This window comes from Antedon mediterranea, chromosome 8 (assembly GCF_964355755.1).
Source record: "Antedon mediterranea chromosome 8, ecAntMedi1.1, whole genome shotgun sequence".
Classification (NCBI taxonomy): Eukaryota; Metazoa; Echinodermata; class Crinoidea; order Comatulida; family Antedonidae; genus Antedon; species Antedon mediterranea.
This window is the reverse complement of record NC_092677.1, coordinates 19,283,525-19,306,661: the sequence shown is the minus strand read 5'-3', so window position 1 is coordinate 19,306,661 and position 23,137 is coordinate 19,283,525. Positions and strand designations below refer to the sequence as shown.

The window sequence follows — 23,137 nt, the reverse complement described above, 5'->3', positions numbered from 1 at the left end:
TATAGATAGACCTAGTGTTATCAGTTTATTGGCAGTGGCTATGCAGAGTGTAACAAGTAACTTATTTTCAAGATAAAGACCAATTGCCGAAACTTTTTTTGGAATTGGTTACTGTGGCAGCGGAAATAATAAGATCATACATCATATGCGTATACACGTATTTTAGATTTGACCTTCCAGTTGATATTGATTTTTCACTTACTGCAGTCTAGCGGTGTTCAGTATTAAATTCTGCTTCTGCCTCTGCAATCTCTTTAGGCATCCCTATACCAGCCTACAGCCTTGTACAGCAATAATTGGTGATTTTTGTTGTTCAAATGGAAATCCATCCAGTTTTATTGACCTTTTAAATACATTATTTCTCGTCATTACAATAACTGTAGCTTCTGAAGCCTGGACAGTTGTTTTTTATAGGCGTGGTAGATTTGCTACTACTGAAGCTTATCTTATATTGCTAATTTAGAGTAGTCCATGAAAATGTTTTATTCAATACAGTAACAAACACATAACTATAAGTTTGCATACATTTTATTATTAAGTCACACACTATACCTAAAAAAACATTCAGAACATACAATATTTCAACTATTTTCTATTTGAATTTAAATAAAGCATTGATTTACAAAATTTAAAGGCTACAAAATGTATTTGAAATAATGTATAACAATTTAGGACAATTTTAATTTGGTATCAAAATTAATGAAAAAATATTTTCACACTGTACTAAAACTGTCATTGAAATAAGAAAAAAATTGCACATAATTAAACATAAAATGGCAATCTTAAGCAACAGAATCTTAGACAAAAACATTTATAAAGTAAATTGTCCATAAAGATAATATCTGTTTTGTATAATATAAAGAAACTGTTCTGTGGTCCTCTTGTTTTCAATTAAATGAGCCTATAATGTCCACTATGTACAGTATATAGCCTGATTTATAACAATTGTGTATGTTAGAAACAGTGGCATAACGGCTATGTGGTCACTGGAGAAACCCAGGGCCCCAAGGCTTAAGGTGCATCAGAGCATGAGCATCCCCAATGCAACTACCCAGTGTTGGAGGGCCCTTAGGAGTGCTAAACCAGGGGCCTTTTTCCCCCTGCATTACACCACTTGTTAGAAATAAATTCTTGAAGTTCTTTTATTTTTCAAATATAAACAAAAAATAGTATACTATATACAGCAACCCAACTGCTAAAGCTAGCTTTTTGCACAGAATAATAACATAATTAAGAATTTGGTCTTAGAAGCATACTCTGCAAAAGCAGAGGTAAAATGATCTTAGACATAGTAAAAATCATAATTAGATGGTGGTGGTGGAATAGGTGGGCTCTCGGCTGGTATCTTGATGTTGGCAGTATCTAATAACCTTAATTTCATTTCCATTCCCAGAAGTGTTTTAAGGTCTGATTTTGTCTGCTCGCTAGTCATCTCTTGACCACGTAATGCGTTGATTCCATCCCACCACATGTCAAGCTACAAATTAGAGTGAAAATAAAATGTGTATATTAATTATGATTAAGGATTAAGGATGAAAGGTATTCCAAAAAACACTAAACTAGAAAGCTTGTAAACTATACATAATAAAAAAAATGTACAATATAAAAAACTGTACTAAAAAGTAAGTGTTGCCAGGCTTGACCTAAATGATAGCACCATTACAGACTTTGTTGGGTGTCACTCTATTTATAACCAATCTCCAGTTCATTGTCATGCGTAATGACCACATGGAATGACTAAGTATAATAAAAGCGCACTCTTCCCGGCCCCTGACAAATTATTATTAAAAAAAAAAAAAATATTGGCAAGAATAAAATTACAGCCATTGATTTTGTTATACACAAAGTATTCCTTTATTTTTAAGAGCCATTGTCTGTAAGAATCAAAGAAATATCAAAAAGAGTGGCAGACTCAAAAAATGGATTTCTTTCAAATTTTGCACATGGCTATATATGTGTTGAGAGAAATCAAATATGAAGTATTTTTTATTTCACACGTATATTTCCATGGCAAAGGCCAAATTTGTGTTTTTGACAAATTTTGTCCTTTTTTAAGGTTTTTTAAAATGGATATTGGCACTACTTTGATGAACGATATTTTTGTGTTGTTCATTTAATTATAAAAAATAATTAGTGTATGCATAATAACAATGCATTGTGTACCTGTTTAAAATTTTTTTATTTTCTTTTATTTCATACTTTGGGAGATACCATTTATTTAAAAAGGGGTGTTTTTCACTTTTTTTAAATTGTTCAATGCAACTAAACTTTACTTCACCATAACGCCCAAAGTGGTGTATTTTTTTAGCTGATTTATTACAAATAGGTAGTTCTAATGTTTAATAATTGATTTCTAAAATAAAATACTGGGGTAAATTTAAAATCTACAAGCAGTGTTGCAAGAAACATAGGCATTTTTATAAAAAAACAAAAACATGGTATATTAGTAAAAACATTTTATTTTCTTTGATTATTTGATTTGAAACTCATTGGTCAGAAAAATTCTTAATGTTTATATAGTTCTAGTTGTGTTGTGAGAAAAAAATTAATTTTTAATTATAGATTCTGTAATACCCAGTTTTAATGTCATTTTATAGGTTATATCCTCTGGAAATTTGAATAAATTATCAGATCGTTGTGAATTTTAATCTTTGCAACAGATTACTCCTCTCTTATTTTGAAGCTCCTCTTTCATTTGTTTACTTCTTTTATTTGCTAACCTAAGCAGATCCCACATGCCCATCCACCACCACTTTCGACTACCACCCCTCCCCACCCCCACCCCGACTATAACCACAAAAAGATAAACTGCAACACTTTGGTCGATCATCCACTATAGAGTGTCAAATGCATGCATTCAAGCACCACCCACACTGCCGCTACTATCGCCCCAATGAATAGATGGATTCAAACTCCTCCATCCCACCACCTCCCCCTTTTCTCCAAGCCCCCACCCACCCCAAGTTAAAAATTGCAATTCAAAAGATAGGACATAAAGTTAAGTTTTTAGACCCTCGCCTTCAACCACCTAACTATTTAAAAGTCCTGGATCCACCACTTTCCCCTCCCCAAAATAGAACCAATCAAAAGTCAATGATATACTCAGGTATGTTAATGCTACATAACAAATTGAAGCCCTGATTTGAAATTTCATTTCATTTAAGGTCAGCATGTAAAATATCACACTTTGGTTTTAAATTCTATATTTTTTTTACTGTGATGGTTGGATTCAGTAATAATTATTAATTAATAATTATCTGATAATTATTTAATCTCCCTTAGTTATGCATAGCAACAGTTACTATGGTAACTAAAAATGAGATATTCTTTAGATTTTGCATATTTATCTCATACAAATTTAAATTTGTAGATTATTAGCAGGCATGCCTTATTTGCATTTTCAAATTACCGTTTCACAAGGTCATATTCGTAAGCACTTTCTTCTGTGATTATTTTTATTCATGAAAACCCCATATTTTATTTACAGCGGCCACCTCCCTTAACGGACGCACTTTGAAAAGCCTGTTTGTTCTTCCTATCTAATTAGTGCATTTGGTGCTTACCGTAAGCAGCTGCGAGCACCTTTTTATACCAAAAATGAGATTTTTTGTAAGCGGCCAATCGAAAAATGTGATACTTATTGCATGGACCTATGAATTAGAGGTGCATATTTATTGTATTTCTTTATATATTAGCTTTATTTTGAAGAGGTTTTAAAAACATTACTGTGAAGAGATGAGAAAACTACACAGATTTTGACCGACCATTTTTCATATGATAAAAGTTTTTAAAATTTGTCTGAAAATGCTAAAAAATACCAAACCACCTGATTATAATTAATAATATGCCTACAATTAGCTGGAAAATTGAGAGGCTCGTTTCGTTAAGAATATCGTATATAGCCATAATAAGTGATTTTGGCCCTTTATCGGCAGAACCGTAAGCGGCCACTTTTTCAGGTCCCGAGGGTGGCCACTTACGGGAGGTTCAACTGTATTTAACAAAACGATTATCCTTAGTTACGCATAGAAACAGGTTCTAAGATAAGATAAATAATACATTTTGACATAACTTGACCCAAAAAATGACCCTTTCACAAGGTCAGACATTTTCTGGGATTCAGTAGATAAGTAAATTTGGGAAAAGGTAGTAAAGCTATGTAATCAATTGTTTGTAGTCATGAAACCCCATATTAAAAATATTGTACTTAGTTACGTATAGAAACAGTTGCTATAATACACTATAGGTAAAATGTTGATGTCATTTGACCTCAATATGTAAAATTTTTTTTTTTTCATGAAACTCCATATTTAATTTTTTTTTTTAATATCATTTGTTACGTAAACAGGTTTAAGATAACACTAAAGGTCATTTTTTTTTACCTTTATTCAGATTCGTCAAGACTTTCTTTCTGAGATTATTAGGATTCAGTATTTAAAGTAAATTTGGCAAAAAGTAGAAATGTAAAACTATGTAGAAAAAATGTTTTTTATTTATGAAAAACCCCTTATTTTTTTTTAATTTTCGCATAGAAACAGTTACTATGGTAAAATGTTGACCTCAAAATGAATGAATTTACAAGGTCAAGTTTGTCATTAATGGAATGCAGTAGAAGTAAAATTGAGAAACATGTACAAATGCAATCAATTCTTTGTATATATAAAAACGCAATTTTTTACGTTTTTTTTTTAACTTACTTTCCTTAGTTACACATAGAAATGGTTGCTAAGGTAACACTATAGGTAAAATATGAAAATTGTTGAGAATTGTTATAAACTATCTTGTAAATTTTGATCAAACATTAATAGTTGTAGTAAAGTGGGGACCTGTCCTGTTTTGCATTCTGACCCCTTTTGACCTCAAATGACCTATTTACAAGGTCAGATTTTTTGGGAGGTCTTTCTGTATCTCTTTACACAAAATAGATTTAAAAATTTATAAAAACCATTGACTCAATTATTTCCAAGTTTAACATTATTTTCCATCAACTAAATATTTCAATGCAAAATACTGTTTTTCTGGTAATTAATTGAAATAAACCTGGCAACACATTCTCCTATTTTATCTAAACTATTCGTATGACTCTAGTAGCATTATGACAAGCCATATATACATTTTATTATTGGATTAGCCATATTTAAATTGTGTTTCATGTGTTTAGTTTGTTGATATTTTGTTATATTTTTTGCATTTTTCGTATTTTCCTGGCAACACAAAACCTATGTACGAAATTTACCCCAGTGTTTTTTTCGTGATTATTGTTGAAAAACCTATTGACTATCAAATTAAAAAACCTCATTGATTTAAAAACACCACTTTGGAAGTTATAGGTACGTTTATGAGGTATACTTTTATAAAAAAAATATTTTTTTAAAACACCCCTTTTTAAAATAATGGTATCAACCAAACTCCATTTTGTAATTTTTTTTTTTCTACATTAAATGGAACTCAATACATGTTGTTTACACTGCTATAAACAAAAACTGTATATTGTAAGTATTTTTGGTTAAAATAAGTATACAAGTTTGTACTTTTTCACTATAGAAAATCTGTGAAAAATGGCAAAAACATCAAAATTTGGATAATTGACCGTTGTCATGGCAATGGAGGCTAAAAATTAAAATGAATGTTGTAGATATGCTTTTTATTGAAATGTCTATTCATGGTAAAAATTTGAGAGAAATCCATTTTTTTATATCTGCCACCAAATCTTTGATTTTTACAGACAATGGCTCTTAAATATCTGTAAGCTACAAAATGAAAGCAATACTAGATATGGGACTTTATGCTGTGTGAATATTAATCTAGGGTGCGCATCAGAAAGTGACAACGTGCATGACAGGTTAAGGTTGACATGTAAATCGAATGAAAACCCATTGATGTGGCAACACGAATTGTGAAGTTGTTTTCATGTTCAACAATATATCAAACCATTTGGAATTGTTTTGTTTGTGTGTGTTCATTTTTATTCATTTAATTTTTAAGAAATAATAAAACTACAGCTGCTTACGGACTTTGAAATCAACACAAAAAGTGTGGTAGTCGAAATTAGATGATGCGCTCGCACACATACTTTAAATTGTGGGTGTCTTTTTCGTTGACATTTGTAGTTTTGTGGAAACACAACACTCATTTAAATTCGTTTTAATTTTTTTTAGTTTTTTTTGTGTGTTCATTTTATTTACATTTTTTTTTATTTCAATGATTTTTTTATACTTTGAATTTTTGTGTGTGTGAGAATTGGTATCTTTTTTGCTAGTTTTGTATTTACATTATATTGTGGTCTAGTTTTGATTTTTTGCTTTAAGCGGTGATACTTATTATTTACACATATCACGGATTCGAACTCGAACATACTATAAGCATTGATATCAATTGTCACAGAGTTTTACTCACTGAGCCAAACCGTGATTTACAAAAATCATTCTGATCAAAGGATAGGTGTAATTAATTAAAACTTAAGCTTCCGAGACTAAACATTGTTTTTATTTTTAGCAGACAGGCATGGTATTTGTAGATCCGGCCATGGCGGTACATAACAGAGGAGGTTGTGTAGTTTATACGTGACGTAACAACTCGCGAAACATTACTGCTGTTTTTTGCCTTTTTAAATATTTATTCGTAAAATTCAGGCAAGTGTCAAGCCTGTCGTGTGCGACCCCTCAATAAACAGTGTGCCAAATGAGAGCATGTACCGTTCAGTGGTTTCGGAGGAGATACGTAAAACTACGCAAAACATTTAGTAGCATTAATATATATTTACTTACAGCATGTATGTGTGGTACATATATTTCAATAGCAGCTGTTCTTTCATTGCACTGGATACCAAAACCAAGTTTTCCTTTTTTAATCTTCATATCAGCTCCAGCAACCAATGTTGATATTTCTCGGATTTCAACTAAAGAAGATATATATTATTATTCTGGTCAAGCATTCCTTTTATGTTTTTATCTTATTTTACATCATCCAACAGCGACCAAAGTCTAAAACAAACAAAACTTATGTTGTTCTCTATTGATTATGAGCCACAAGAAGGATTTGATTCTGCCAAAATATGGGGATTGAAGTGAGAAATTGACAGATAACTTACTAGATTGCCAATCCTCATGGTCATTAATGTTCTTGTCATCTGCTACAGTTGCATATTGCACATACTTTTGGTTTGGTGAGAGACGACAGAAAAACTGGGCTGAAAATAACAGTAAAAATTCAAACAATAAATTTAAACATGTACACAAATGAGATAATGTTTTCCCTTGGCAATTAAATTCCAACCTTAGCTGTAGTTTATATTAGAAAAAGTATTTGTGATACTGATGTTTTTGGATTATAATCACAACAACTACTAATTTTATATATAAACAGTCAAATACATGTCCTGCTGTGATGACCACATTAGTCACCAATGGTAGCGGGCTGAACGATGTAAACAAACTATGCCCTCTGTTGGCTGTTTGGAGAATGCACGAAAAAACAAAGTTTTCGAAATAACAATTGCACATAAAATTACGTTTTTGTTTGTAATTTATTTTAACACCTTTAAAAACTTGGAGTGGAGTTGTGGCTTGGTGGTTATGATGCTTGGCTCCCACTTCAAGGGTCCTGGGTTTAAGTCCCGTCACATGTCAGGATTTTTTTGTTTTGTTTATGTAAAGCATCTTGTATTATATGTTTGTCTTGTGAAGCTCTGAGGGTCCCTAATGATCAGCAATAGCTGGATGGATCATAACCATTAAAATATGGTTAAAAAAAAAAATAAATAAATACCCCAAAAATGTATACTAACAATCATTGGTTTGGACTATAGTGAGACATTTCGTAGAATCGTCTCACAGCCGAATCGTCACAGCTTCTAAGCTATCATTATTAAATAAACAATTTCATTGACATAACAATTATGACATTATCTTACTATTAGCCTTGATGCCTGGCACTTTAGTCCCTTGCATTAAGTATTTGAAACGTTGCTGTTTGATAAGATCAATAATTTCTGGACGAATTTTGTTCCGAAGTTCACTGCAAAAAAAACACCCCACTAAAATATTACACAATTAATGAATGTTTATGAGTTGGAAGATGACAATATTTCACGAGTTGAAAATTGACTGCTCAATTTTTAATGAGGCTGAGTTGAAAATAGAATAGTTGATTTTTCATCGAATGAAATATTCTATCCATTCAACGAATACAAAAATTCATAATTTTATTCAATTTGTCCACCGTAAATCATTGATGATACTAGGCCAGGAAGCTAGGCCATTTCAATTCAGAGTAGAACAGTTATAGACAGCATGCAAAACAAGTTGAATTTTAAATGCGATCAATCAACAACGTTGCGTGGCAAAAATTCTCATCACTTTTCCATTAGGTAAGGGCTAATTTCAAATGAAACATGATGCATAATTAACCAATAAAATTGCAAGAATACAGTGTGTTATAAAAAATAACAATTTTAATATAGGAAAAAATAAATATTACCTGAAAAGTCAATGTTTTGTGGTAATTGTTGCTGACAGAAAAGGATAGGGTAGTGGATTAGGAGTGTAGTGGAGTGAAGCACTGAAAACTTTGATCATTTTATATGCTGCTATATCATATCCTATATTATTTCATCCTACATTATTTCATCCTACATTTGTCAGATTGAATAAAGATTAAAACTGTATGTTTTTCTTACACAACAGGTGCTGCTTGAGAGTCTATTTCTTCTTTAATTGATCGCTCTTGTTGCCGCCGTTTCTGAATTTCATTGTAGTTAAGGGCAGTCAACTTAGTTTTGAAGTTTTCTATAGCGGAGGGTTTTTCTTTAAGAGCATATTCAATTTGTTCTTTGACCACACTTAGAACCTGCACAAGATAAAAATATATTTTTTGTTTGTCAATATTTTACCCTATTTCAAATATTTAACATAATTTTCATTTCAATATAAAATTTAATGACAAAAAGAGACATCGACATTTCGGTACCATCATAGAACCATTTTCAAGTTTTTGTTGAATATGCCATTTTAATGTCACATAGCAAATAAAAAAAAATTTACCTGAAAAAATGTAATTTAAAGCCAAAAATAGTCAAATTGGCTGCCAGTCAATGGGTTTTTCGTTGATTTTAATGGTTTAATTTATTTTTTTGGGTTCTTTTTCTATGGAAATGATTAACTTTATGCATCTTTAAATACACACTATAATTTTATCTTTATTAAAAAAATGTATTGTTTATTTTAAAATATAAAACACAATATTCGGCCATACTGCGTTGAAACACCGGTTCTCGTCAGATCACCGAAGTTAAGCAACGTTGGGCCCGGTTGCGTTCTGGATGGGAGACCGTCTAGAAATCGTGGCGGGTGCTGTATATACTGGAGAGTGATGGTGTAATGGTAATATCGGACTAGCATGTGATAGGCATGGGTTCGAGGTTATCTGTACCATACTAATTGCATCCTTAGGCAAGATGCTTTAATACTGCTGGCTGCCGTGGGTCCGTGGAGGGCCTAATCCGAATTTCCTCACTGAGGACAAATATTAATACAAAAAAAAAAAATAAAAATTCACCACTTTACAGTAACAAACTTTATGGTAAATGATATTCTAATAAAAACATTTACAATTTACAAAAAAAAAAAATCTTTTATTTTGAGGGTATACTAAATAGAATTTTACACAGGCCTTTAAATTGAGTAATTTTAATAATTTTCAAAATTCAAAATATTAAATTAAGAATAAATTATTACAATAGGTAAAAGTTTAAAGAAACAAAATTTATTTCACAACCAATCAATATTTGCTTTGTCTTTGGTGTCAAAGTTATTATTATATTATTATTAATAAAAATGTTTTAGCAATAGAGTGAACATTCCCTTTAAATATGATAGACCACATTTAAATCATTAAACAACGTTTATCATGTTTTAACATTAAAAAAAATCTTTTTAGCATTTTAATAGGTTACTGTACATTGGAAAAAATAAAAATGAAGAAATTACCTTATCAAGATCATCAACAGTGGCACGCATATCACGCCATGTTTTGTTCAGTAATTGTATACAAATACAGAAGAACTCTTCAAAGGCGTTATCACAAGCAAAGAACATTGGATGATAAGTATGGCAACTATCATCAGCTAGAAAATAAATTATACTTTTATGAGATATACAGTAACTTAACTTAAACACTAATTGTTTTATTATTAATCGCTTGTCAAGAATTGCCAATAGTGAATACAAAAAGGTGGTATCTATCATAGAACACATACACATGTTTTTAGTATAATCAGAAATCCAAGTATGTAAACCAAAAACACCAAGCTACAACTTCTCACTAAATTCATCAAATAGCTTTGAGAAGACTAAACCGATTGCATTCTATCAAGGCTGTATTCGTAAAATACAGACAACCATTTGCAGTAATTTAAAACATTGAGGAAATAGTGTAAACTCAGCTTGAAACTTACGCATTTCTCCAACATGTAGTATACTACAGAGGAGGTTTGTCAGAGCAATTCCAGTTTTGCCAAAAGGACACTCATGGGCATCACCTCGGCAAGAATTCTCAAGAACAATCTAAAAAAGAATCCTATTTTATTGCAAACTTGCATACGAAAATAAAGAGTTATTGTATCATATTTTTATTACAAACTTTTTGTACTGAAATATAAACAGACTTTACAATAGAATTCAGTTTGTTAAAGGTCTCTAGGGTTACAAATGAGGTGATTATTTGCAAAATTAACTACAATATGTAATTATTGTAATTTTAAACAAATATCCAAAACTGCAAGATACAAAGTCAACCTAAAAAATTAACCAAAAAGAGCGCAGATAGATGACTTACCCTTGTGTAGTTTCCAGTGTGGATAGTAGCAAAGTAGTACATGCAGTTGAGAGCCAAGACACCAGGTGGAGCTACCAAGAAGTCATTGATTGGGTTTGCACAATCCTAAAAAAAAACACCATTATAGTTACAGTTGCATCTGTGTTGGTATGAATATGATATATAGGATTTGAACTGAACATCTGAGGTATGTAACGGACAGTATTACATAAATGGAGAGGACTTCATTGTACTGTATGTCTACATCTGACTGGACTGCATTTTCATCAATGAGATATTAAAAGTGGAAGATTTTTATTATTAGACAATTTTAAAATATGAAAATTCAGCAAAAACTATTACATTAAAATCATTTCAACATTTGATCATCCGGAGTATTCCACAACATTCCCCATGGTAACTTTGGTTTTGTGGTGTTTTCCCTTAAAATCAGATTTTAAGGAAAAACGTTAATAATGGTGTTAAGTTATTAGGAATGTTAAGGCTTCATTTTTATATACAGTACTTTCAAGATGATTCCATTTTACAGTTTTACTTGAATCATCCTTTTTATTTAAAATACTTTTAGCAGGCCATGTTTTATCATACATGCACCTAATAATTAATTGTTTGATAGGTAGTTTGTGAGTACCTGGAAACCAAGCTTTTTAGAAGCTGACATGCTACTCTTTTTTGAGTCTGTGGAATTCCCAAATGCAATCTTCATCAACTCATCAACATGATCTAGTTGCTGCTCAAATTGCTAAAAGTATAAAACATGAGTGAAGTTCAAAATCGGTTGGTATAATCCTATAAAATATATGTACATAGATACATACTGTGTGTGTATAATATGTGTATCCACACTTTACATAAAATGTGAATAATATTAACATGGCATTAATACATATTGATATACCTAAAAGAGTCAGACTAATGCTGTGTGCTAATTCCTACATAGAGCGAATAAAGGTTCTACAATGAATCACACAGCCATATAAATGTTCTTCAAAAATTCTAATTACAGTAATACCAAATAAAACTTAAAAGACTTACATCTGTGTTAGCAGCCACTGGGGTGTTCAACTTCTTTTCTAGAAGGTTAAAGGTCAACTGCTGAAAGACATAGATTTGATGAAGCATCTCACCACCACTAGGTTGACAACGAATAACTTTCTAAATGTAAAAAAGATATTGCATTTAAATGAAAACAATGTTTATTATTTTGCAAATAAGAATACTTTCAAAAACTATTAATGTACCCATCTGAATCTTCATTATAACTAGCATCTTGAATTATTGATTTCTATTCTATTCTTTATTGGTATCTTTGAGCTTTTTTTTTTTTTCCATCTATAACCTGGTTTTCTGAACTCTTCTGCTGGACATGCAGACATCCTACTCGGGTTTCATAGTTTGAAACAGAACTACTTTCTTGAATTTATTTATGAGCAACAAAGATCAAATTTACTGATTTGTTTGATTTGATAGTAGGCCTAGTAGTGAATACACAAGGTGGCATCTCTAAAGATATAATGCACTTTTTTACATAAGTCAATAATAATAGTGAAAGAAATCTTTACCTCAAGGATAGCTATCCTTACATCTTTCGAAGAAAGAGAATCTTCAAATCTCTAAAATAAATGTATTTAATATTATTCAGTTTACAGCTAATAAATTTATATAGAAATAATATAGAATATATTTTCATATGTAATACAAGACAAATAGAGCAACAACATCCCCCTGTGTGATTAACACAATTTTTTGTTTATCTGTGTGAACCTCTACTGTGATTTTGTGGCAAATTGATATAGAAGATCATGATTACATGCTGACTGTGAAATGGACACTAGAAATGTAAAAATGGCTATACTTCTGTATCCCAATCGTTAAAGGATGTGCTAACAAAACGTTTTATTTTAACGCTATTAAAGCATGGAACAATATTCCTCTTTATATCAAGAAATCGTCAAACATAACCTCTTTTAAACAGACTCTAAACTCACTGTATTTTAAATTTTTTTTTTAAAGCATTTTATACAAATTTTAAATCTTTTAAATATTCGTTTTTTATATTTTGGATTTTAAATTTTAATCTAATCTCTTTTTAGTTTAAGGAATCTGTGCAATTTGTTTCTCTGTGTTTCTGGACCCCAATGGAAATAAGTACTTTACTTTTTGAGATATCCTTTTAGTCTGTTGTACTGATTTTTAATTGTTTACATTTCATTTCAGTAGTCGTATACATTTTCAAACTTCAAGCAAAAAATTAAGATTGATATTGCATTTAAAAAAATTGTAAATTCTACAAAATGGTCCTATAAAAGCCAATAATTAAGCCAGCTTAAAATACAAGTTAATACTGACTGCACACATCAAAAAGAGCAAACATGAGAGATCGACATCAGTGGAAATATATTATAATAACCAGGTACTGTCAGTACCCCTTTGGATTGATCATTCAAAGTTTTCAACTATATCTATACAACGCTCAACCTGTTAATACTAAGGAATATATGTCTTGGTTACTGGAACGTAAAACAAACCTTTGATTATTCAACGTTGACCATCGATTCTGGCTACATCATTGTCGATTATAAGGCCCTTTGATTATTCAACGTTGACCATCGAATCTGGCTACATCATGGTCGATTATAAGGCCCTTTTTGTAGAATTACCGTTTGTTATAATACGAAATATCATAACAATTTATACTTCACATTGAATATTATAATTTTGCTTTGAGATTACAAGGAAATAAATAGGATGATGAAATGGATCGATTACCATTTTTTATAGCAAACAAGGAATAATTAAAATGTTATAATTATATCTTTTTTAATGACTGGTCTCTACATCATCAGATTGATTGATTGAATGCTTGCTGTAGGTGAAGGTCAAGCAGAGACGACACATTGTGAAGCCTACGTGCAGCCAGCTTGTTTGCAAATGGAAACTTCAATAACAGGTTTTGCTGAACGTTGAGAGTTAAATTGTTGATTCAAACTTATGTGTAAAAGGGTCAGAGGATGTGTATTGACAGTCAAGCAACTAAAACTGAATAATCATTCCCAGTGAAGGTAAAAAAAAAAAGGTAAAGGTAAAGGTATTTATATTTGTCCTCAAGCTTAACTGGAAACTGAGGAAATTCGGATTGGCCCTCCACGGACCCACGGCAGCCAGCAGTGCAGCGCCTACCAGATCAGCACACCGGGAGACTATCCCCTACTCTTTTCGAATAGTGTACCAAGTTCTTTAACGTGCACTGTTAAGTACACGGGACCAACTGCTTTACATCCCATCCGAAGTTAAGGACGAGGCAATGAGAGTAAAGCATCTTGCCTAAGGATGCAATTAGTATGGTACAGATAACCTCGAACCTATGCCTATCACATGCTAGTCTGATATTACCATTACACCATCACTCTCCAGTATATACAGCACCCGCAGCGATTTCTAGACGGTGAAGCATGTGCCTTGCAATAAAATACTAAAATATGGCATAACCTAAAACATTTCACACCTTTTTTCTCTCTGGTGGAGCTCCAAGAAACAAAGCATTCATCAAGGCTATACTACATTGTTGTATCTCTGAACCACGACTGGAAAAAAGAAAACACAAACTGTATAGAAATGACTGAATATAAAATACAATCTAAATAAAAAAACAGTCATATCCAGGAAAAAATGTTCTGACATACAGAAAATCTGGAGTGTATACAAATATAGATCTCTGTGGATGGCAAAAAGAACCCAATTCAGTAGCATATATGCCTATGAGAACAACTGGCTAATATAAACCAAGGGGCTCATTATCAATCATATCTCCATAACTCGTCATCACATATAAATCAAATTCACTATACATAAATTTTAGGTCAAGTGTCAACTAATAAGCACAAAAAATGTCAAAATGTCTAGCGATGTAAAAACTTTTAATTGATTCTGCTGAAGGAAATACTCAATTGCTAACATTCACGTGAACAATCAAATTATGATTAGATTTTCAACTAATTCAAATTTGTCGTGGGGGCAAGGAAAAGTAAGCCGGACAATCCAGCAATATCAGAATAAAAAACTTACCTCAAATGCGGAATAAGATCATCAAAAAGAATATTGTTAGCAACAATGGTATATAAAGTTTGGCTGAAAGAAAGCATTACAACAATCTAATCAGTAACATCTTTGCCATTTAATTGGTTGATTGTCTATCATATGACAATGGTAATTTAATTCTATTCAATGGAAAAGTGATCTTCAATAGTTCTATTCAACAGCAGCTTTAAAAAGTATAGTGTGTGAATATGGGGCATGCATTGATGGTCATTACCGAAAAAATGATTGATTCATAAAAATTGACTAATAGGAGAATAAACCAATGTTTTGTATTCATTGAATATATTCTTGTATGCAATGAAAGCTCATAAAAAACATTCTTCTTATTCCACTGATACACATTCACTACTGTAATAATGTTGGACTTCAAATTCATTCAATTCCCATCTGGCAATGTTCAATCTCAATATTTTATTTTATGCATGACTGGTAAATTTGTCCAATAAAATATAATTTATTTTTACCTATTCAAAACAGCAAGTTCCAACAACGACAGTGATTTCTGTGTTACTGTGGCATCTTGAGGAGCTTTTGTCTTTTTAACATGTTCAGTGACCTAAAAATAAAATGGATCAAGAGCTTCACTTTGTTACAAATATAGTTACTTTCGACACTGATAAGAGTACAGTATACTCCTTCTAAGTTATACCCATTTCACACATAGACCAAATGTAAACAGTTATCTGTACTGTGTTCATACACACATTATCGACCTTTTGTAAAAATATATATATTAAAATTTAATATTTAAATCATCCAGAATGTAAAAACAAGTTATACATTATTTTAATCATTAATTTTTATATTGCCATTTAACCATGTTTCAAATAGACCTAGTATACAAAATAATTAATACCTGGTCTTTAGACCTTCAACCTAAAGCATAACAGTTTTAATAAAGCTTGATGACAACTTACCTGACTTATAAAACCTGTAGATAGTGTACTCCAAGGTACCAATCCATGTTCCATTATTTCAAAAATCGCTGTCAAAGAATAAGCCAAAACATTTCCTTGCCTAGAGAAAAGTAATTAACAATAGTTCAAAAGAAATTTGCCAACAATCCACAGTATCAATAATCTGACCTTACCAACATCAGTGAGTCATTCCAATCTCACAATTTATATCTGCCTTATAACCACCATTCTACCCACATTGATGCCAACACAAATAAAACCACCTTATACTATACCACCATTCATCATTAATTTAATTTTCGAGTACCTACTTTTAAATCAGTTGCTCATAATACATTTATATATGCAGCAATTAAGAATTGAAATGCCCTGCCCAAAATAATAAAACAAAGCAATTCAATTGAACATTTTAAAATAAAAGTTAAGGAATATCTTAGAATTAGAGCCCGTGAAAGTGAATCAACGGTAAAGTAAGATTTTATATATACAGTATGCCAATTATAAGTATGTTTTATGTATTGTAATTACATTTTTGTTATTGTCTTTTTAAATTTGTTATTGAGGACCCCATTGGAAATAAGTCTCACATTGAGACTTTCATGGGCTATCCTGCATCTCTGTTTTTGTATTTTTAACATTTTTAAATTGTATATATCTCTGTTTCATAAACTGTGTATGTCTTTTTAATGAGATGCTAATAAATCAAAAATCAAAAAAAATCACCACCACCCCTACAGGTATTTTAATATTTTTTTATCATTTCAATTCATCAATCCTCTTGGTATAACCATCACCACTGCCTTTTCATCATTGTTATCTTACATTTTACCACTTTCTAGAAATGTTAAGAGTAATTCAACTCCTTTCTGTTCTATAAAGTGTTCAACAAATGTTATATCCATAGCTTTTGATGCAAGCTGTTGAAGAGCTTCTCGTCTCTCCTGATCATCCCCATTTAATCGATTGATCATCTTCTGAACTGCTTTTTTCTGAGATAAAAAAATAAACTATATTGAATATCTACCATGTATACTTCAGGGAAAAATTTCATTTTGTAATTTTGTTTAGCAAAATTGTTAATCAAACTGATTTTTGAGTCAAGAAACATAGTTTTGTATTGTATTTTTTGCTACACAATTTTAGAAATGTGTAGCAATATTGTTGTTTTGTATAGCTTTTTGCTATGCTACACTGGCGAAATTATTCCCTGCACTTTATTAACTATGTATATTATTATGATTATTTTAGTTTGTAATGTATCTATCAAGTATTACACTGAAAACTAGTGTCATACATCGTCATTTCCAATACACTTACTGGAGATTCAGACAGTGTGAGAACACTGCCATTTCTCAGTTTACTCCGGTTTGTTTCTGTTATATAGAATGTTGTTTCCATGTCACTCAATGCGTAAGCTGATGCATCTTGTATTTGCCATGACTCGCATAAATTCATTAATGTTTCTTCGATTGACATTATCTAAAAAAGAAAATTTATTTGGATTTTTAGAAGATTGAAGGTGATAAAACAAGCTGAACGCATGCATGTACACATTTTAAAAGTATTCATGCATCCAATTAAATACATTACTGCATTTAAAAGCTTTATTTAAGTTTTATGGAATAAAAAATTATTTTTATTTTGATCATTGATTTTGACTATATATGGTACATTAAAGATGTATTGTCCCCAAAAACATGAAAATTAAAAATGAATAATAAAAGCAAACTTAGGATCTAGTACAGTATCTTGTAGTTTTAAAAAAGTTATTTACTTCTGCAGAAATAACAACAAACAAAATAATGAATAAAATATAAAAATAAACTGTTTTGTTTTTAACTTGCTGGTTTTTCAGCTCCATGTTCAACATGTTTTTTTTCAGGGGGACAATAAAACTTTAATGGTAATGATGTGGTGGTACATTAGATAAAATGATAATATCTTACCGGGGTAACAATGAGAAATTGAGTGACTTTACTTGGCATTGTCACAGCAAATTTGATTTCTGTTGCACTCGGACGACCTGCTGTAATTTGAGCCATTTTGACTACTGTACCTGTGGAAATGAAATGCAAATAATGAATTGTAAATAAACAATGGTATTACTTGGTAGAGTTTATAACAAAGTGTATCTTAGTCATTTGATTGGTTGGTTTTGTACTGTATTATGTAACATGCATTATTACATGTTTAACATCATTTTGGAAAAAAAATGCAACCATAGTTTGTATTGATATAACACCTAAATAAATTCTTGTCATTTGATTGGACGATTGTGGGTAACATGGCGTGCAATACACACTATTTAACAATCGTTAAATATTATGTTTCTTCTCTATCTTTTGTACAGAAATACTAGAAAAGCAAAGATATTAATTAAGCAGGTTAGGCCTACAGCTAGCGTACAATCTTTGTTTGTTACCGTTCTTCGAACAGCTAGGCCTACAAAACTAATCGAACTAAGCTAAACATAGGCCTAGAGACGTACAGTACCGGACAGAATTTCTGCAGATTTTGAACGCATTCAACGCATTGTTAAAGTGTTGACAATGCGTTGAAACTGCGTTGTCCGTTGGCGTTGAAAGTGTTGAGTTTGTTGAACTGTTTATTCAACCAACACAATGTGTTGCGTTGAGTTTGCGTTGAAATAACGAACAATCGGATATCGTATGGTATTTACAGATTTCCAGTGTGTATTAGAAATAGTAGTAATAGTATGAAATACAGTATTACAAATAATGAAGCAAACAAACATAATGTGTATTTTTCCGTGGAAACCTAGCTTAATATATTACACTAGGCTAGGCCTACTAATAACGAGTAGGCCTGTCTGCCCTCGCATCTACAGCAAAGAATATATATCACAAGAATGAGTAATCCGCGATTTTCCCTGTAACAGTAATATTGTCCATGTGGTAGGGCGCCGCCATAAGTGTGGGATGTATACAACTTTTGGTGAAGGTTTCACTAATCAAAGGCTGGACCACCGGAGTATTTTCCGATGATAAAAATGTTATCAACTACATGCCAACATCATGTTAAATACTATTTGAATATTTAATTGTTTATTTTATGCAATTTATTTAGTAAAAACTGCCGTATAAACAGTTTGATTTATCAACCGGGCGCTACGATAACGTGACCGGGCGTGTTGGTGTTTACGCGTTTTCACGAAGGATAGTTTAATAATATTCCTATATTTAACTTGTTTCTGGTAAAACAAATAAATGTTAATGACATTTAACATTTTCTCCTATTAATAACATGTGTTTTATACTAATTTATATCATAAAAACAATACTTAATTTACCGGGCGTACAGTAGTACACGGCAATGGTAAAGAATAGGCCGTGCTGAGTAATATTCGTTGATTTTTGGTGTTGCTGTGTTAGGCCTTTTTTGTGAACTAACTTAGCATGTTAGTAAATAATTGTCTGTAAAAGTGAATAAACACTAGTTTGTTAATAAATATGTATTATAAAATAGTTTACAATTGCAAAAACTATCATCATAATTCTATTTAATGTGACATGTATCATGTCTATTAAAACAAGTCTTATTTAGTATGTATACATCCGCCCTTATGAGGGCGGCCATCACTCACTGGAGCTCTCTGTTACAAATTTCTCATGCAAAAATCGCGGAATACTCATTCTTGTGATATATATTCTTTGTCTACAGTTAAAGTAGTGGTTGTCCTCAATTACTGTGCAGCAAAGATACTATAGCGCCACGAAGTGGCGCAAGATAGGGAAGTCCTATCTCTTATACACTGCGCATGAGTGAAATTCCATGGGCAGCCATTCCGGCAAGCAAGTTTACGGGATCACATACCCCGGAAGTGTATAATAAACCATTGAACCACATCCACGTGTGACGTGTTATTGTTTGTTCGGGAAGTTTTCTCGTGTTGTATTGGGTATGTAGTGGAAAGTTTTTAGAATATATATTTTTTTGTTAGTAAACATTAACAAAATTATTAAATTGTTGGATAAATTTAGTTCAGGCAGGCGTTTCTGCGCAATCCGATCTAGGGCCTAGAGATAGTAGTAAGCCTAGGCATATTTAATGCCGAATACTAGGCCTAGTTTAGTTACTAATAAAAAAAAGTCTGGGAGGATGAATGATATTGATTGGCGGCTTGATAGATGGATCAAACAAGGCTTGGATGGATGGAAGATTAAGAAAAAAACTGAAGCTGTTCGGGAATTAGGAGTTTTTTTTTTTAATAAAAATGTACAAGACAATATGGCATTTTATTAATAATAACATTAACAGAAATAATTAAATGTAATGAAATAAAAAATCGTTATAAAACAATAAAATCATAGCTTAGGTAGGTCTCCTAAAAACCAAAACACTGAGGATGTTATTGTTTGTTTTTTTTATTTAATAAATTTAAATTATAAATTTGATCCTCATATTTATTTTGTTCTTCATCTTTATTTGAAAAATATTTAGTTAATTAATGTAAACATTTTTGAATACTTACTAGGCCTAGTCCTATTATTGGCATTATTTCTGGATATTATATTTACAACTGAACAATCTAGGTTTTCACACATTTAAATTACAAATTAAATAGTATATTGACTTTTGTTTTGAATTTTAAAATGTATAGTATTTTAAAATACTATAATAAGTAATCAAATGATTATGTAACAGTTCGAAAAGTGACCTAATAATTTAATGATATATTTTTCCCTATTTCAGAAAGATATAGTCTGTCATCATACTGTATAATTACTATTGAGAAGATAGATGATTGAGTGCACAGTGGTATTTTACACAAGAATTAAATACAAAGGCCAGAACTGATGGACAATTATATTTTAATAGTAATAATAGTTTATATTTTTGATTCTTGAAAAGGAGCAGTATCCTATGGGATTACAAATAAAATCACTATTTTCACACACCTCATACTTTAAAGTGAAAGGAAATAAACAGAATTCAGTTATTATCAGTACTGTTGTTTAGGCCTATTGGCTTCTTTTGTAATACAAGAAATCAAAATAATAGAATTTTCCTTGTATTTAAGGCGGCTAAAACCATACATTCGTAATTTATTTATTGAGTGTATTTAATTATTCCATATCATTTATTAATACTGTATAAACAACTTATATAAGTTAGATTTTTCAGTATTTTTATTGCATTTTAATCCTGTCTGTAATATTGAAAGTTGAGCTAATAAAAGTGGGTTGAAAAGAACAAATTATGATTATGATTGAATTTTTAAAATTAATATTTAATACTTTTACTTTTTTGAAATAAAAAAAATGTAACAATTGTTTTTGTATCTAATGTATGTACAGTATACTACAGTTGTGGCAGATCGGAGTAAAATTCCCCTTGCAATGAAATAACTTTGTAGGCCTGAAGCACACAAAATAGAAAGAGAGGGTCCGAACAGGGGAAAGAACATCCCCCTGCCCCATTAATTTAAAAAAATTAAAAAGACAGTTTTGGACAATATATTTGGCAATTAATTACGATTCATCTCCAAAAAATGCTTCTCTCGCACATAAACTGTGCCATCATCCCAGCCTAGGCCAAACGCGGCCGACCTTGGGCGTGAAGTGCGTAGCATCGCGCTGCGCCCCGCGACACTATTTATAACTATGCCTCAACCTACTGCCTACAAAATTCGTCCTCCATACAGTCAGTGTTTATTCTGTAGCCGTTTGAGGTTGGACAGTGATATACGCATATGTAAGTGTAATATGAAATGGAGTAAATTTATATAATCGAAATTTATATAGCTGTTCTTTCATTTTGACGCGAAAGATAAAATAAAGTCGTACTGTTTATCGCGTAGATGTAAATCCTATTTGTTTACATTTATTTGGTGGCGTGCCGCATTGCCTACTGGGTAATCCGCTTGCCGGAATGGCTGCCCATGCAATTATCATTTTTCGAGCGTCAGTTCCATATCTTGCGCCACTACGTGGCGCTATACGATCTTTGCTGTTGTGTGCCTATATTAAAACTGGAGTAGTAAATACCCAAGTTAAGGCGGCGGTGAATCTTAGGCCACATCGTAATTATTATTTACCCGATGCGAAAATATATATATTAGACACTTAAGCAGTCTATACACTACATATTGATACCAAGAAAATGCAAATCTGTTCATTAAATCCCAAGTTATTAGCAAAAGTGTTACCCCCTACCCCAAAATTTTGTGTTGCATATTTTCCATAGGCGGTGTTATATAATCCTAAAAAATGACTATTAAGCTGATCTCTTTTTGTGTGAGTGAGTGAGTGAGTGAGATCATTAATTCATTCAGCTGTTTCTGAGTGAGTGAGTTTCTGTTTAGCCTAGATAGCTATTAAGCTGTCATACCAAATGACATAAAAGATTCACAAACAATTTCAATATTTAAGGCTGCTCTAACAAAACACTATATTTCATGTTATGTATAGTTTATTTGTATTTTTCTTGGATATGGTTTTATCTTAACTGTTTGTATTGTATGGAGTGAGTGCAGAATCTGTTTGGGCTTTAGCCTATTCTCATTCCTGGTTATTTTTACATTGATGACCGAATAAATATTATTATTATTATTATTACAATTGGCATTGCTGTCATGGATTTCTGAAAAGTAGACATATTAAGCTTTCCAAAAATATATGGTAGCATTTGCCACAAATTTGATACCGAAAAAACGTCTGGCCCATGGACATTTAACCGATATCGCCTTTTATATTGGTGAAATATAAGATTTGTCACCCCTTGGGAATAATAATTTGTTTGAGGGAATTATATTAAAGAATAAAAAAAAGACGATCGGCCCAGACAGAGTTTTAGGACTATCAGTATCAGGCTCAACGATTAAGAAGGCTATCGATCGGAACCAACGCCTAAGACAATTGGGCCAAGCATATAAGACGATCGGGCTCATAAAAAAAATGGGCCCGATCGTCTCTATGATGGACACGATCATCCGTGGCCCCGCTCGTCTGTTTACACCTCGGCTCGGCTCGGCTAGCCTAGCTATCTATTCTAGGCTAAACAGAACGCTCACTCAGAAGCAGCTGAATGAATTAATGATCTCACTCACTCACTCACACAAAAAGAGATCACTCATTATTCCAGGACACAAATAATAACTTACCTAGTAGTAGTAGGCCTAGGCCTATACTATATTAGTTTCTAATGTCAAAAAAGAACTCACAACCTAGCCTAAATAAATTTACTTCCGCCTTTATTATTTTTACTTCCTGTTTGTTGTAACGGTCAGGTGCGCTGCAAAAATCAGATCACGTGATATAAAATTCACT

The 23,137-nt window shown here is 31.7% G+C and overlaps 1 protein-coding gene across 2 annotated transcripts; it reads right to left on the bottom strand.

Annotated features, from left to right (window-relative positions):
- Positions 1 to 21: 21 nt before the first annotated feature.
- Positions 22 to 23,045, bottom strand: LOC140057291 (engulfment and cell motility protein 1-like). 2 transcript variants are annotated; one of them, XM_072102882.1, is made up of 19 exons: positions 18,337 to 18,436; positions 17,795 to 17,904; positions 17,166 to 17,327; positions 16,671 to 16,837; positions 15,849 to 15,948; positions 15,396 to 15,487; positions 14,899 to 14,961; positions 14,339 to 14,417; positions 12,396 to 12,446; positions 11,869 to 11,988; positions 11,465 to 11,575; positions 10,834 to 10,938; positions 10,454 to 10,562; positions 9,987 to 10,123; positions 8,678 to 8,847; positions 7,913 to 8,016; positions 7,091 to 7,189; positions 6,768 to 6,898; positions 22 to 1,477 (listed from the first exon to the last, which is right to left on the bottom strand). In XM_072102882.1, exons 2-19 carry the CDS (start codon positions 17,888 to 17,890, stop codon positions 1,283 to 1,285), a joined length of 2,091 nt encoding a protein of 696 aa, XP_071958983.1. In that variant the 5' UTR covers positions 17,891 to 17,904; positions 18,337 to 18,436; the 3' UTR covers positions 22 to 1,282. The 2 variants fall into 2 exon arrangements, with proteins under 2 accessions (XP_071958983.1, XP_071958982.1); XM_072102881.1 differs by lacking the exon at positions 18,337 to 18,436 and adding an exon at positions 22,972 to 23,045 and having other exon boundaries at positions 23 to 1,477.
- Between the last annotated feature and the right edge of the window lie 92 nt (positions 23,046 to 23,137).